This window comes from Eriocheir sinensis, chromosome 69, assembly GCF_024679095.1.
Source record: "Eriocheir sinensis breed Jianghai 21 chromosome 69, ASM2467909v1, whole genome shotgun sequence".
NCBI classification, from domain to species: Eukaryota; Metazoa; Arthropoda; class Malacostraca; order Decapoda; family Varunidae; genus Eriocheir; species Eriocheir sinensis.
This window is the reverse complement of record NC_066577.1, coordinates 1764831-1777648: the sequence shown is the minus strand read 5'-3', so window position 1 is coordinate 1777648 and position 12818 is coordinate 1764831. Positions and strand designations below refer to the sequence as shown.

At 46.8% G+C, this 12818-nt stretch overlaps 1 protein-coding gene and 1 long non-coding RNA gene across 8 annotated transcripts; both read left to right on the top strand.

Annotated features, from left to right (window-relative positions):
- The first annotated feature begins 5219 nt into the window (after positions 1–5219).
- LOC126988362 (uncharacterized) lies at positions 5220–7968 on the top strand. The gene is made up of 2 exons (XR_007741836.1): positions 5220–7843; positions 7877–7968. It is a non-coding gene; the product is annotated as an uncharacterized LOC126988362 (long non-coding RNA).
- A 250-nt stretch (positions 7969–8218) lies between these two features.
- Positions 8219–11994, top strand: LOC126988359 (uncharacterized). 7 transcript variants are annotated; one of them, XM_050846418.1, is made up of 5 exons: positions 8219–9087; positions 9179–9240; positions 10248–10338; positions 10399–10456; positions 10515–11994. In XM_050846418.1, exons 1-5 carry the CDS (start codon positions 8684–8686, stop codon positions 11262–11264), a joined length of 1365 nt encoding a protein of 454 aa, XP_050702375.1. In that variant the 5' UTR covers positions 8219–8683; the 3' UTR covers positions 11265–11994. The 7 variants fall into 7 exon arrangements, with proteins under 7 accessions (XP_050702375.1, XP_050702374.1, XP_050702378.1 ...); XM_050846417.1 differs by having other exon boundaries at positions 9179–9761; XM_050846421.1 differs by having other exon boundaries at positions 9148–9240.
- Positions 11995–12818: the final 824 nt, after the last annotated feature.

The window sequence follows — 12818 nt, the reverse complement described above, 5'->3', positions numbered from 1 at the left end:
CTGGCAGCGCAGCGCTCTAAGCAGTGGCCACCGGCCGGGTGTGTGTGTGTGTGTGTGTGTGTGTGTGTGTGTGTGTGTGTGTGTGTGTGTGTGTGTGTGTGTGTGTGTGTTTGGTTCACAGATGGTGACTTGAAGTACTGAGGGAGTGTGTGTGTGTGTGTGTGTGTGTGTGTGTGTGTGTGTGTGTGTGTGTATGGCTCCTAATGGTGTGTGTTTGGTTCACAGATGGTGACTTGAAGTACTGAGGGAGTGTGTGTGTGTGTGTGTGTGTGTGTGTATGGCTCCTAATGGTGTGTGTTTGGTTCACAGATGGTGGCTTGAAGTACTGAGGGAGTGTGTGTGTGTGTTTGTGTGTGTGTGTGTGTGGCTCTAATGGTGTGTTTGGTTCACAGATGGTGACTTGAAGTACTGAGGGAGTGTGTGTGTGTGTGTGTGTGTGTGTGTGTGTGTGTCTCTGGATGGTGACTCTACACTGAGGGAGTGTGTGTGTGTGTGTGTGTGTGTGTGTGTGTGTGTATGGCTCCTAATGGTGTGTGTTTGGTTCACAGATGGTGACTTGAAGTACTGAGGGAGTGTGTGTGTGTGTGTGTGTGTGTGTGTGTGTGTGTGTGTGTGTGTGTGTGTGTGTGTGTGTGTGTGTGTGTGTGTGTATGGCTCCTAATGGTGTGTGTTTGGTTCACAGATGGTGGCTTGAAGTACTGAGGGAGTGTGTGTGTGTGTGTGTGTGTGTGTGTGTGTGTGTGTGTGTGTGTGTGTGTGTGTGTGTATGGCTCCTAATGGTGTGTGTTTGGTTCACAGATGGTGGCTTGAAGTACTGAGGGAGTGTGTGTGTGTGTGTGTGTGGTTCTAGAGATGGTGACAGAGTACTGAGGGAGTGTGTGTGTGTGTGTGTGTGTGTGTGTGTGTGTGTGTGTGTGTGTGTGTGTGTGTGTGTGTGTATGTCTCATAATGGTTTGTGTTTTGTTCACAGATGGTGGCTTGAATTACTGAGTGAGTGTGTGTGTGTGTGTGTGTGTGTGTGTGTGTGTGTGTGTGTGTCTTTGTGTGTCTGTCTCGTTATGGTGTGTGTTTGGTTCAGAGATGGTGTGTTTATTTAGTGAGTGTGTGTGTGTGTGTGTGTGTGTGTGTGTGTGTGTGTGTGTGTGTGTGTGTGTGTATGGCTCCTAATGGTGTGTGTTTGGTTCACAGATGGTGGCTTGAAGTACTGAGGGAGTGGTTGCCTTTAGTAGCTGTTTGATGAGTCCCTGAACATTCCCTGCTGTAAGTATGTGCCAGACAGGGGGCGGCAGGGGTGTGTGTGTGGGTGTGTGTGTGTGTAGAGGGGGATATGATTGTGTGGGTGTGTGTGTGTGGGTGTGGGTGTGTGTAGAGGGGGATATGATTGTGTAGGTGTGTGTGTGTGGGTGTGGGTGTGTGTAGAGGGGGATATGATTGTGTGGGTGTGTGTGTGTGGGTGTGGGTGTGGGTGTGTGCATAGGGAGAGAGGAGGGGGTCTGTGTGCGTGTGTGTGTAGGGGGGGTGGTATGATTGTGTGTGTGTGTGTGTGTGTGTGTGTGTGTGTGTGTGTTATCAGTATTAAAATTTCTGTTCCTTTTTCATCATCTTTTTTCTCTGTGTTCTCTTTCCCTGTTTCTCCTCCTCATCTTCTTCTTCTTCTTGCTTTCCTAATCTTTCTCTCCTTGTATTACCATTATTCTTGTCATCTTCTTGGACCTTTGTAAACACGTCATTAGTATCTGTCAACTTCCGCAGCGAGTCTGTCTCTGCACTTTCATTCACATGCTGGAGTTGTCAGTAGTCAGAGGTGCTGGGCTTTCAGTGGGTAATTGCAGCTTGTAGTATTTATCACCAGTTTAGAAAGGTTAATTACCCTAACTAAACCTAACCTAACCATACCCAACCTAACCTAACCATACCCAACCTAACCTAACCTAACCATACCCAACCTAACCTAACCATACCCAACCTAACCTAATCTAACCCAGCCAAACCATACCCAACCTACCCTAGCCAAACCATACCCAACCTACCCTAGCCAAACCATACCCAACCTACCCTTGCCAAACCTAACCTAACCTAACCTAACCATCCCCAACCTACCTACCAAACCAACCCAACCTACCTAGCCAAACCATACCCAACCTGCAACCCCAGCCAAACCTAACCCAACCCTGACCCTAGCCAAACCTAACCCAACCTGCCCAGTCAAACCATCCCCAACCCTATTGACCCCAGCCAAACCATCCAACCCAACCTAGCCACTAACCATGCCCAACCCTATTGACCCTAGCCCAACCATAGCCCAACCTACCTGCCTAGTGAAACCATCCCCCAACCTACCCTAGCCAAACCATCCCCAACCTACCCTAGCCAAACCTAACCCAACCTACCCTAGCCAAACCTAACCTAACCTACCCTAGCCAAACCATATTGAGCCCAACCCAACCTGCCTAGCCAAACCTAACCCAATCCCTACCCTGAATAGCCTGAAACCATCCCCAACCTACTGACCTAGCCAAACCTAACCCAACCTACCCTAGCCAAACCATCCCCAACCTACCCCAGCCAAACCTAACCCAACCTACCCTAGCCAAACCATCCCCAACCTACCCTAATCAAACCTAACCCAACCTACCCTAGCCAAACCTAACCTAACCTAACCTAACCATCCCCAACCTACCCTAATCAAACCTAACCTAACCTACCATAGCCAAACCTAACCTAACCTACCCTAGCCAAACCTAACCTAACCTAACCCAACCTACCCTAGCCAAACCTAACCCAACCTACCCTAGCCAAACCTAACCTAACCTACCTTAGCCAAACCTAACCTAACCTACCCTAGCCAAACCTAACCTAACCTAACCTAACCATCCCCATCCTACCCTAGCCAAACCTAACCCAACCTACCCTAGCCAAACCTGTCCTCACCTAACCTACCTAACCATCCCAACCTACCTAGCCAAACCTGTCCTAACCTAACCTAACCTAACCATCCCCAACCTACCCTAGACAAACCTACCCTAGCCAAACCATACCCAACCTACCCTAGCCAAACCTAACCCAACCTAACCTAACCATCCCCAACCTACCCTAGCCAAACCTAACCCAACCTAACCTAGTCAAACCTAACCTAACCATACCTAACACACACACACACACACACACACACACACACAGAGCCAGATAGACAGATAGGTAGACAGTTAGATAAGACAGCAAATAGATGAAGAAAGAGAGTGTGTGTGTGTGTGTGTGTGTGTGTGTGTGTGTGTGTGTGTGTGTCTCGTCCCTGCCTGCCCCCAGCTTCTAGTATTACATTATTTGCTTCTAATATGTTTCCAGCTTATTATTATTATTATTATTATTATTATTATTATTATTATTATTATTATTATTATTATTATTATTATTATTATCATTACAGACAAGTAGATTAGTCATAACACAGTCTTAACTCTCTCTCTCTCTCTCTCTCTCTCTCTCTCTCTCTCTCTCTCTCTCTCTCTCTCTCTCTCTCTCTCTCTCTCTCTCTCTCTCTCTCTCTCTCTCTCTCTCTCTCTCTCTCCCCCCCCATCCTGTAACTCCTTCCTCTCCCTCCCTCCCTCCCCTTGCCAACTGCCACATGAGGAAAGACTCAAACAATTAAACTTACACTCTCTATCAAGGGGAAGGTGCGAGGAGACTTGATCCAGGTTAATAAATGGGTGAAAGGCTTTAATACGGGGATGTTAATGAGGTGTTAGTGGTATGAGAACCGGGCAGGACATGTAGTAATGGGTTTAAATTGGACAAATTCAGATTCAGCAAGGACATTGGCAAGAATTGGTTCACGAACAGAGTGGTGGATGAGTGGAACAGGCCTGGCAGTCATGTGGTGAGTGAGTGCCAATACTAACAGAGTGGTGGATGAGTGGAACAGGCCTGGCAGTCATGTGGTGAGTGAGTGCCAATACTAACAGAGTGGTGGATGAGTGGAACAGGCCTGGCAGTCATGTGGTGAGTGAGTGCCAATACTAACAGTGGTGGATGAGTGGAACAGGCCTGGCAGTCATGTGGTGAGTGAGTGCCAATACTAACAGAGTGGTGGATGAGTGGAACAGGCCTGGCAGTCATGTGGTGAGTGAGTGCCAATACTAACAGAGTGGTGGATGAGTGGAACAGGCCTGGCAGTCATGTGGTGAGTGAGTGCCAATACTAACAGAGTGGTGGATGAGTGGAACAGGCCTGGCAGTCATGTGGTGAGTGAGTGCCAATACTAACAGAGTGGTGGATGAGTGGAACAGGCCTGGCAGTCATGTGGTGAGTGAGTGCCAATACTAACAGTGGTGGATGAGTGGAACAGGCCTGGCAGTCATGTGGTGAGTGCCAATACTAACAGAGTGGTGGATGAGTGGAACAGGCCTGGCAGTCATGTGGTGAGTGAGTGCCAATACTAACAGAGTGGTGGATGAGTGGAACAGGCCTGGCAGTCATGTGGTGGGTGAGTGCCAATACTAACAGAGTGGTGGATGAGTGGAACAGGCCTGGCAGTCATGTGGTGAGTGAGTGCCAATACTAACAGAGTGGTGGATGAGTGGAACAGGCCTGGCAGTCATGTGGTGAGTGAGTGCCAATACAATAGTCACACTCAAAAATAGATTCGACAAGTTCATGGACAGTTATGTTAGGTGGGGTAGGTTCACAGGAGCTGCCTTGTACAGACCATCATAGGCCTATTGCAGACTCTTTGGTTCTGATGTTCATCCCTCCCCCACCCCTTCCCTCCCTCCCTCCCTCCCCCATAACCTAACCTATTCTGACCTAACCTAACCTAACCTAACCTAACCTAACCTAACCTAACCTAATAGATCTTACTCCATCTTTCCTAACTCCCAGAGTCCACACACAGAGACATCTAACTTAACTTTAACTAGCCTAGCCTAGCCAAAAATAAAGTAACCTAGCCTAGCCTAACCTAATGTAACCTAACCTAGCCAAACCTAACCCAACCATAGCTAACCTACCGTAACCTAACCTAACCTAGACAAACCTAACCCAACCATAGCTAACCTACCGTAACCTAACCTGACCTAGACAAACCTACCCTACCCTATCCTACCCTACTCTACCCTATCCTACCCTACTCTACCCTATCCTACCCTATCATGCCCCTACCCTACCCTACCCCCCCAGTATTCTAATCCCGTCCCCCTTCCCGCCCCAGAGGTGGAGGCAGCGAGGCCCTGGCGCAGAACCTCCCTCCGTGCAGCCGTGCCAAGCCGGGCCTGCCCACCATCATGGCCAAGCAGCGGTCGTTCCGTTGCAAGCTGGCCAACAAAAGCAAGTAGCTAGGGCGAAGGCTGGTGGCCCTCCCCCACCCCCTGCGCTCCTCCCCCACCCCCAAGACCGCGGGACACGAGGGGATGGACGGAGACAGCGCCCAGACCAGTGTCGGAGTGGATGCCAAGGAACAGAGGGATGGAAGCTGACAAGGGATGGAAGGGGTGTGTGGTGGCCCTCCCCGACCCCCTGCGCTCCTCCCCCTACCCCGAGACCGCTGCGACGAGACCAGACCAAGGAAGGAACGGAGTGGAATGGGAAGGAAGGAGAGGTGGAGTGTATGAGAGGCGTGTGAGGCTGGAAGGAAGGGGAAGGAAGGGAAGAGAAGGAATGGCAAGGAAGGGAAGGGGAGGGAAGAGATGGAGCTGGCAAGGGAAGGAATGGGAAGGAAGGTAAAGAGGGAAGAAGGAAGGAAGGAAGGAAGGATAGGAAAAGCAATGATGAGAAGGACTTGAAGGAAGGAAGGAAGGAGGGAAAGGCAGCTGATGTAAAAAGGAGAGAAAGAAAAGGAAAGGAAGAAGGAAGTGAGGGAGGGAGGGGAATGTGGTGCTAGCAAAGGAAGGGAGGGGAATGTGGTGCTAGTGGAGGAAGGGAGGAAGGAAGGAAGGAAGGAAGGAAGGAGGGGAATGTGGTGCTAGTGGAGCAAGGGAGGAAGGAAGGAAGGAAGGAGGGAGGGGAATGTGGTGCTAGTGGAGGAAGGAAGGAAGGAAGGAAGGAAGGTTTGGGAGGTGTTCTGGGGACAGCCACAAGAGCCACTCCAATCTGTGTGTGTGTGTGTGTGTGTGTGTGTGTGTGTGTGTGTGTGTGTGTGTGTGTGTGTGTGTGTGTGTGTGTGTGTGTGTGTGTTTAAGAGCCAAAGGATTTCTTGATCTGGTGGTGTGTGTGCGTGGCCTGGTGTGTATGTCTGTGTGCGTGTGTGTGTGTGTGTGTGTGTGTGGACCCTCCCGTGTGTGTGCGTTTCTTCCCCGAGGTGTCGTGTGCGCGGGGGAGAGTATAAATACTTACATATGTGTACCGTGTACACTCCATGTTGAGGTGTTATCCCTGCTATCACTTTGTGGTGTACTACTGCTATTACTACTACTACTACTACTACTACTACTACCACTACTACTACTACTACTACTACATGTGACCTGCTGGGTGTGTGTGTGTGTGTGTGAGTGCGTGTGTGTGTGCGTGCGTGTACGTGTGTGTGTGTGTGGCTGTCCATGCACACACCTCCTCCTCAGTCTGTTCTTATGTCAGTATTTTATCTTTTGTATAAGTTTATTTTTAGTGCTGCATATTGTGTGTGTGTGTGTGTGTGTGTGTGTGTGTGTGTGTGTGTGTGTGTGTGTGTGTGTGTGTGAGAGTTGCCTGAGCATACACAAAATTCCATCCTATCCAAGCTGTCTATGGGTCACCACCACCACCACCACCACCACCACTGAAGTATCGCAACCAAGAAAGAAAGAAAGATAAGGAGGAGTGTTGGAAGGGGTGCTTCACTTGGCCAACAGAGGAGGGAAGGAAGGAAGGAAGGAAGGAAAGTGTTACAGTCACAGAACACCAAAAAATCATTGTTCTGTATGAAGGATGTATAAGTATTTTAGGTTGAAGGCACGGAGGAAGGGTCACACTACCACCAGGGGCATAAAACTACCCCAGGAAATGCCCCCACAACTCCTAGGAAAGCCCTGTCAAGTGTGTTTGCCAGGGTGATGAAATATCTAAGAATGTGACCCACTAACACACTGAATAGAATTGTAAGGAAGTGTGTGGAAGGGAAGGGAGGGAAGGAAAGGGAGGAAGAGATGGAGCGTTGAGAAGAAATTAAAAGAAGTAGAAGAGAAGGAAGGGAGGGAGGAAAACGAAAGGGAAGAGGAAAGGAAGGAGAGGGAACAAGGTAAGAAAGAAAAGAAGGAAGGAAGGAAGGAAGGAAGGAAGAGAAAAAAAGGATGTAAGGGAGTCAACCGAAAGAAAAAGAAAAAAAAAGCCTTGCCGGATGGGTGGTGGTGGCGCTGGTGGTGGTGGCATGTGCTGCGTGGTAGGCCCCTCAAGGCACAAACCAAGCTGCTATTCTTTTGTGTTCTGTGTGAGAGAGAGAGAGAGAGAGAGAGGAATGTCATGTTAGTATAGATCAAGTTTCAATGAGACTAATGATAGGTGCTTGGGTTCACAGACAGACAGGAAGGGAAGGTTCAGTGTTAAGACAGACAGACAGGAAGGGAAGGTTCAGTGTTAAGACAGACAGACAGGAAGGGAAGGTTCAGTGTTAAGACAGACAGACAGGAAGGGAAGGTTCAGTGTTAAGACAGACAGACAGGAAGGGAAGGTTCAGTGTTAAGACAGACAGACAGGAAGGGAAGGTTCAGTGTTAAGACAGACAGACAGGAAGGGAAGGTTCAGTGTTAAGACAGACAGACAGGAAGGGAAGGTTCAGTGTTAAGACAGACAGACAGGAAGGGAAGGTTCAGTGTTAAGACAGACAGACAGGAAGGGAAGGTTCAGTGTTAAGACAGACAGACAGGAAGGGAAGGTTCAGTGTTAAGACAGACAGACAGGAAGGAAGGTTCAGTGTTAAGACAGACAGACAGGAAGGGAAGGTTCAGTGTTAAGACAGACAGACAGGAAGGGAAGGTTCAGTGTTAAGACAGACAGACAGGAAGGGAAGGTTCAGTGTTAAGACATGTTAAGACGCATTGGGAACTTGTAAGAACGTGTGGGAAGGGTGTGGAGAGAGAGAGAGAGAGAGAGAGAGTGAGAGTGTGTGTGTGTGTGTGTGTGTCAAGTCTTCATAAACTAGAAGAAAAAATATGTAGTCATGAAAATGTAAATAATAATAATAAAATAAAGTTGATGACAAATGTTGAAAAGTGCAAATTGAACACACACAGAGAGAGAGAGAGAGAGAGTCGCTTTAGCTGACCAAGGAAGGAAGGAAGGACAGTATAGAAAAAGAAGGAAGGAAGGAGAGAACCTGAAAGGAGGAGGAGGAAAAGGAGGAGGAGAAGAGGTATTTTAATGATTTCTTACTGAGACGACATCAATGTGGGGTCATTCCTTCTAAAATCTGGTCCTGTAGGTGTTCGTATATGCTTCCGCGCCTCACATCAACCATTTACGAAGACCCAAAAGGGGATAGATCGGGTTCTCTATGAGTGTTTTATCAGGTTCATGGTACAGGGGAAGGGTCAGACTACCACCAGGGTCATTGAAGTACCCCTGGATATCCCCCAAACTCCTAGGAAAGCCTTGTGAAACATGTGCTTGGGTGACGAGGGGTTCAAGGTTATGACCCTCGCTTGACTTTTCCGCCTCTCACATTAAGAGTGTTTTATCAGGTTCATGGTACAGAAGAGTGTGTTTTATCAGGTTCATGGTGCAGAGGAAGTGTCAGACTACCACCAGGGTCATTGAAGTACCCCTGGATATCTCCCAAACTCCTAGGAAAGCCTTGGGTGACGAAAGGGTAGTCTCTTCCACCTCTCATATCAAGAGTGTTTTATCAGGTTCATGGTACAGAAGAGTGTGTTTTATCAGGTTCATGGTACAGAAGAGTGTGTGTTATCAGGTTCACGGTACAGAAGAGTGTTTTATCAGGTTCACGGTACAGAAGAGTGTTTTATCAGGTTCATGGTGCAGAAGAGTGTGTTTTATCAGGTTCATGGTACAGAAGAGTGTTTTATCAGGTTCATGGTACAGAAGAGTGTTTTATCAGGTTCACGGTACAGAAGAGTGTGTTTTATCAGGTTCACGGTACAGAAGAGTGTGTTTTATCAGGTTCATGGTACAGAAGAGTGTTTTATCAGGTTCACGGTACAGAAGAGTGTGTTTTATCAGGTTCATGGTACAGAAGAGTGTGTTTTATCAGGTTCATGGTACAGAAGAGTGTGTTTTATCAGGTTCACGGTACAGAAGAGTGTGTTTTATCAGGTTCATGGTACAGAAGAGTGTGTTTTATCAGGTTCATGGTACAGAAGAGTGTGTTTTATCAGGTTCACGGTACAGAAGAGTGTTTTATCAGGTTCATGGTATAGAAGAGTGTGTTTTATCAGGTTCACGGTACAGAAGAGTGTGTTTTATCAGGTTCATGGTACAGAAGAGTGTGTTTTATCAGGTTCACGGTACAGAAGACTGTTTTATCAGGTTCATGGTACAGAAGAGTGTGTTTTATCAGGTTCATGGTACAGAAGAGTGTGTTTTATCAGGTTCATGGTACCGAAGAGTGTGTTTTATCAGGTTCATGGTACAGAAGAGTGTGTTTTATCAGGTTCATGGTACCGAAGAGTGTGTTTTATCAGGTTCACGGTACAGAAGAGTGTTTTATCAGGTTCATGGTATAGAAGAGTGTGTTTTATCAGGTTCACGGTTCAGAATAGTGTGTTTTATCAGGTTCATGGTACAGAAGAGTGTGTTTTATCAGGTTCACGGTACAGAAGAGTGTGTTTTATCAGGTTCATGGTACAGAAGAGTGTGTTTTATTAGGTTCACAGTTCAGAAGAGTGTGTTTTATCAGGTTCATGGTACAGAAGAGTGTGTTTTATCAGGTTCACGGTACAGAAGAGTGTTTTATCAGGTTCACGGTACAGAAGAGTGTTTTATCAGGTTCACGGTACAGAAGAGTGTTTTATCAGGTTCACGGTACAGAAGAGTGTGTTTTATCAGGTTCACGGTACAGAAGAGTGTGTTTTATCAGGTTCACGGTTCAGAAGAGTGTGTTTTATCAGGTTCATGGTACAGAAGAGTGTTTTATCAGGTTCACGGTACAGAAGAGTGTTTTATCAGGTTCACGGTACAGAAGAGTGTGTGTTATCAGGTTCATGGTACAGAAGAGTGTGTTTTATCAGGTTCACGGTTCAGAAGAGTGTGTTTTATCAGGTTCACGGTACAGAAGAGTGTGTTTTATCAGGTTCATGTTACAGAAGAGTGTGTTTTATCAGGTTCATGGTACAGAAGAGTGTTTTATCAGGTTCACGGTACAGAAGAGTGTGTTTTATCAGGTTCATGGTACAGAAGAGTGTGTTTTATCAGGTTCACGGTTCAGAAGAGTGTTTTATCAGGTTCATGGTACAGAAGAGTGTGTTTTATCAGGTTCACGGTACAGAAGAGTGTTTTATCAGGTTCATGGTACAGAAGAGTGTTTTATCAGGTTCACGGTACAGAAGAGTGTTGTATCAGGTTCATGGTACAGAAGAGTGTTTTATCAGGTTCACGGTACAGAAGAGTGTGTTTTATCAGGTTCACGGTACATAAGAGTGTGTTTTATCAGGTTCATGGTACAGATGAGTGTGTTTTATCAGGTTCATGGTACAGAAGAGTGTGTTTTATCAGGTTCATGGTACAGAAGAGTGTGTTTTATCAGGTTCATGGTACAGAAGAGTGTGTTTTATCAGGTTCATGGTACAGAAGAGTGTGTTTTATCAGGTTCATGGTACAGAAGAGTGTGTTTTATCAGGTTCATGGTACAGAAGAGTGTTTTATCAGGTTCACGGTACAGAAGAGTGTTTTATCAGGTTCATGGTACAGAAGAGTGTTTTATCAGGTTCATGGTACAGAAGAGTGTGTTTTATCAGGTTCATGGTACAGAAGAGTGTGTTTTATCAGGTTCATGGTACAGAAGAGTGTGTTTTATCAGGTTCATGGTACAGAAGAGTGTGTTTTATCAGGTTCATGGTACAGAAGAGTGTGTTTTATTAGGTTCACGGTTCAGAAGAGTGTGTTTTATCAGGTTCATGGTACAGAAGAGTGTGTTTTATCAGGTTCACGGTACAGAAGAGTGTGTTTTATCAGGTTCATGGTACAGAAGAGTGTTTTATCAGGTTCATGGTACAGAAGAGTGTGTTTTATCAGGTTCATGGTACAGAAGAGTGTGTTTTATCAGGTTCATGGTACAGAAGAGTGTGTTTTATCAGGTTCATGGTACAGAAGAAGGGTCAGACTACCACCAGGGTCATTAGACTAGCCCTGGAAATGCCCCTCACAACTCCCACAAAAGAAATGTTTGCATGCCAGCCCTGCCGCCGAACAGGACACATAAACAACAGCGGTGAGGGAAATGTAGAAGACTTATGCAAGTTGAACCTCTCCTGCTTGCTGCTTCCCACAACACAACCTACTGCTGAGGATCCGGGTTGGTGGCTATGGTTAAGTGGAAGGAAGAGGCGGTTGCGGGCACGGTCAAGGCTGCGAGGGTGTTGGTTGCTTGATGGTTTATGGTTGCAAGGTTATACAGCAAAGGAGACACAGGGTTTGGTTCGCCCGCTGACAGACTCGGGTGCAGGACTGTCAAACTGGACCCTCTGGAGAGAAAGGAAAGAATTAAAAGAAAAATTGTAAGAAAAAATGAAGAAAGACATAGAGAAGTAGCGGTAGAAAACAGACACCCTCGCCATAGACCGATAGGTCTTCTGGTGTCTATTCTTCCTATGTATTCCTATGTATCGACTCCTCCTCCTCCTCCTCCTCCTTCCCTTCTTCTTTTACTTCTTACTTATCTTCTCCTCCTCCTCCTTCCCTTCTTCTTTTACTTCTTACCTATCTTCTCCATCTCCTCCTCCTCCTCCTCCTCCTTCCCTTCTTCTTTTACTTCTTACTTATCTTCTCCATCTCCTCCTCCTCCTCCTCTTCCTTCCCTTCTTCTTTTACTTCTTACTTATCTTCTCCATCTCCTCCTCCTCCTCCTCCTCCTCCTTCCCTTCTTCTTTTACTTCTTACCTATCTTCTCCATCTCCTCCTCCTCCTCTTCCTTCCCTTCTTCTTTTACTTCTTACTTATCTTCTCCATCTCCTCCTCCTCCTCCTCCTCCTTCCCTTCTTCTTTTACTTCTTACCTATCTTCTCCATCTCCTCCTCCTCCTCCTCTTCCTTCCCTTCTTCTTTTACTTCTTACTTATCTTCTCCATCTCCTCCTCCTCCTCCTCCTCCTCCTCCTCCTCCTCTTCCTTCCCTTCTTCTTTTACTTCTTACCTATCTTCTCCATCTCCTCCTCCTCCTCCTCTTCCTTCCCTTCTTCTTTTACTTCTTACTTATCTTCTCCATCTCCTCCTCCTCCTCCTCCTCCTCCTCTTCCTTCCCTTCTTCTTTTACTTCTTACCTATCTTCTCCATCTCCTCCTCCTCCTCCTCTTCCTTCCCTTCTTCTTTTACTTCTTACTTATCTTCTCCTCCTCCTCCTCCTCCTCCTCCTCCTCCTCCTCCTTCCCTTCTTCTTTTACTTCTTACCTATCTTCTCCATCTCCTCCTCCTCCTCCTCCTCTTCCTTCCCTTCTTCTTTTACTTCTTACTTATCTTCTCCATCTCCTCCTCCTCCTCCTCCTCCTTCCCTTCTTCTTTTACTTCTTACCTATCTTCTCCATCTCCTCCTCCTCCTCCTCCTCCTCCTCCTCCTCCTTCCCTTCTTCTTTTACTTCTTACCTATCTTCTCCATCTCCTCCTCCTCCTCCTCCTCCTCCTTCTTCCCTTCTTCTTTTACTTACCTATCTTCTCCATCTCCTCCTCCTCCTCCTCCTCCTCC

Excerpts from the sequence above, each read along its gene's own strand:
- LOC126988359 (XM_050846415.1), top strand. The coding sequence starts at position 8,684 with ATGGTGCAGAGGAAGTGTCAGACTACCACCAGGGTCATTGAAGTACCC. Across the intron at positions 9,762-10,247 it reads AGAAGAGTGTGTTTTATCAG|GTTCATGGTACAGAAGAGTG; the intron begins GTTCATGGTACA and ends GTGTTTTATCAG. Across the intron at positions 10,339-10,398 it reads AGAAGAGTGTGTTTTATCAG|GTTCACGGTACAGAAGAGTG; the intron begins GTTCACGGTTCA and ends GTGTTTTATCAG.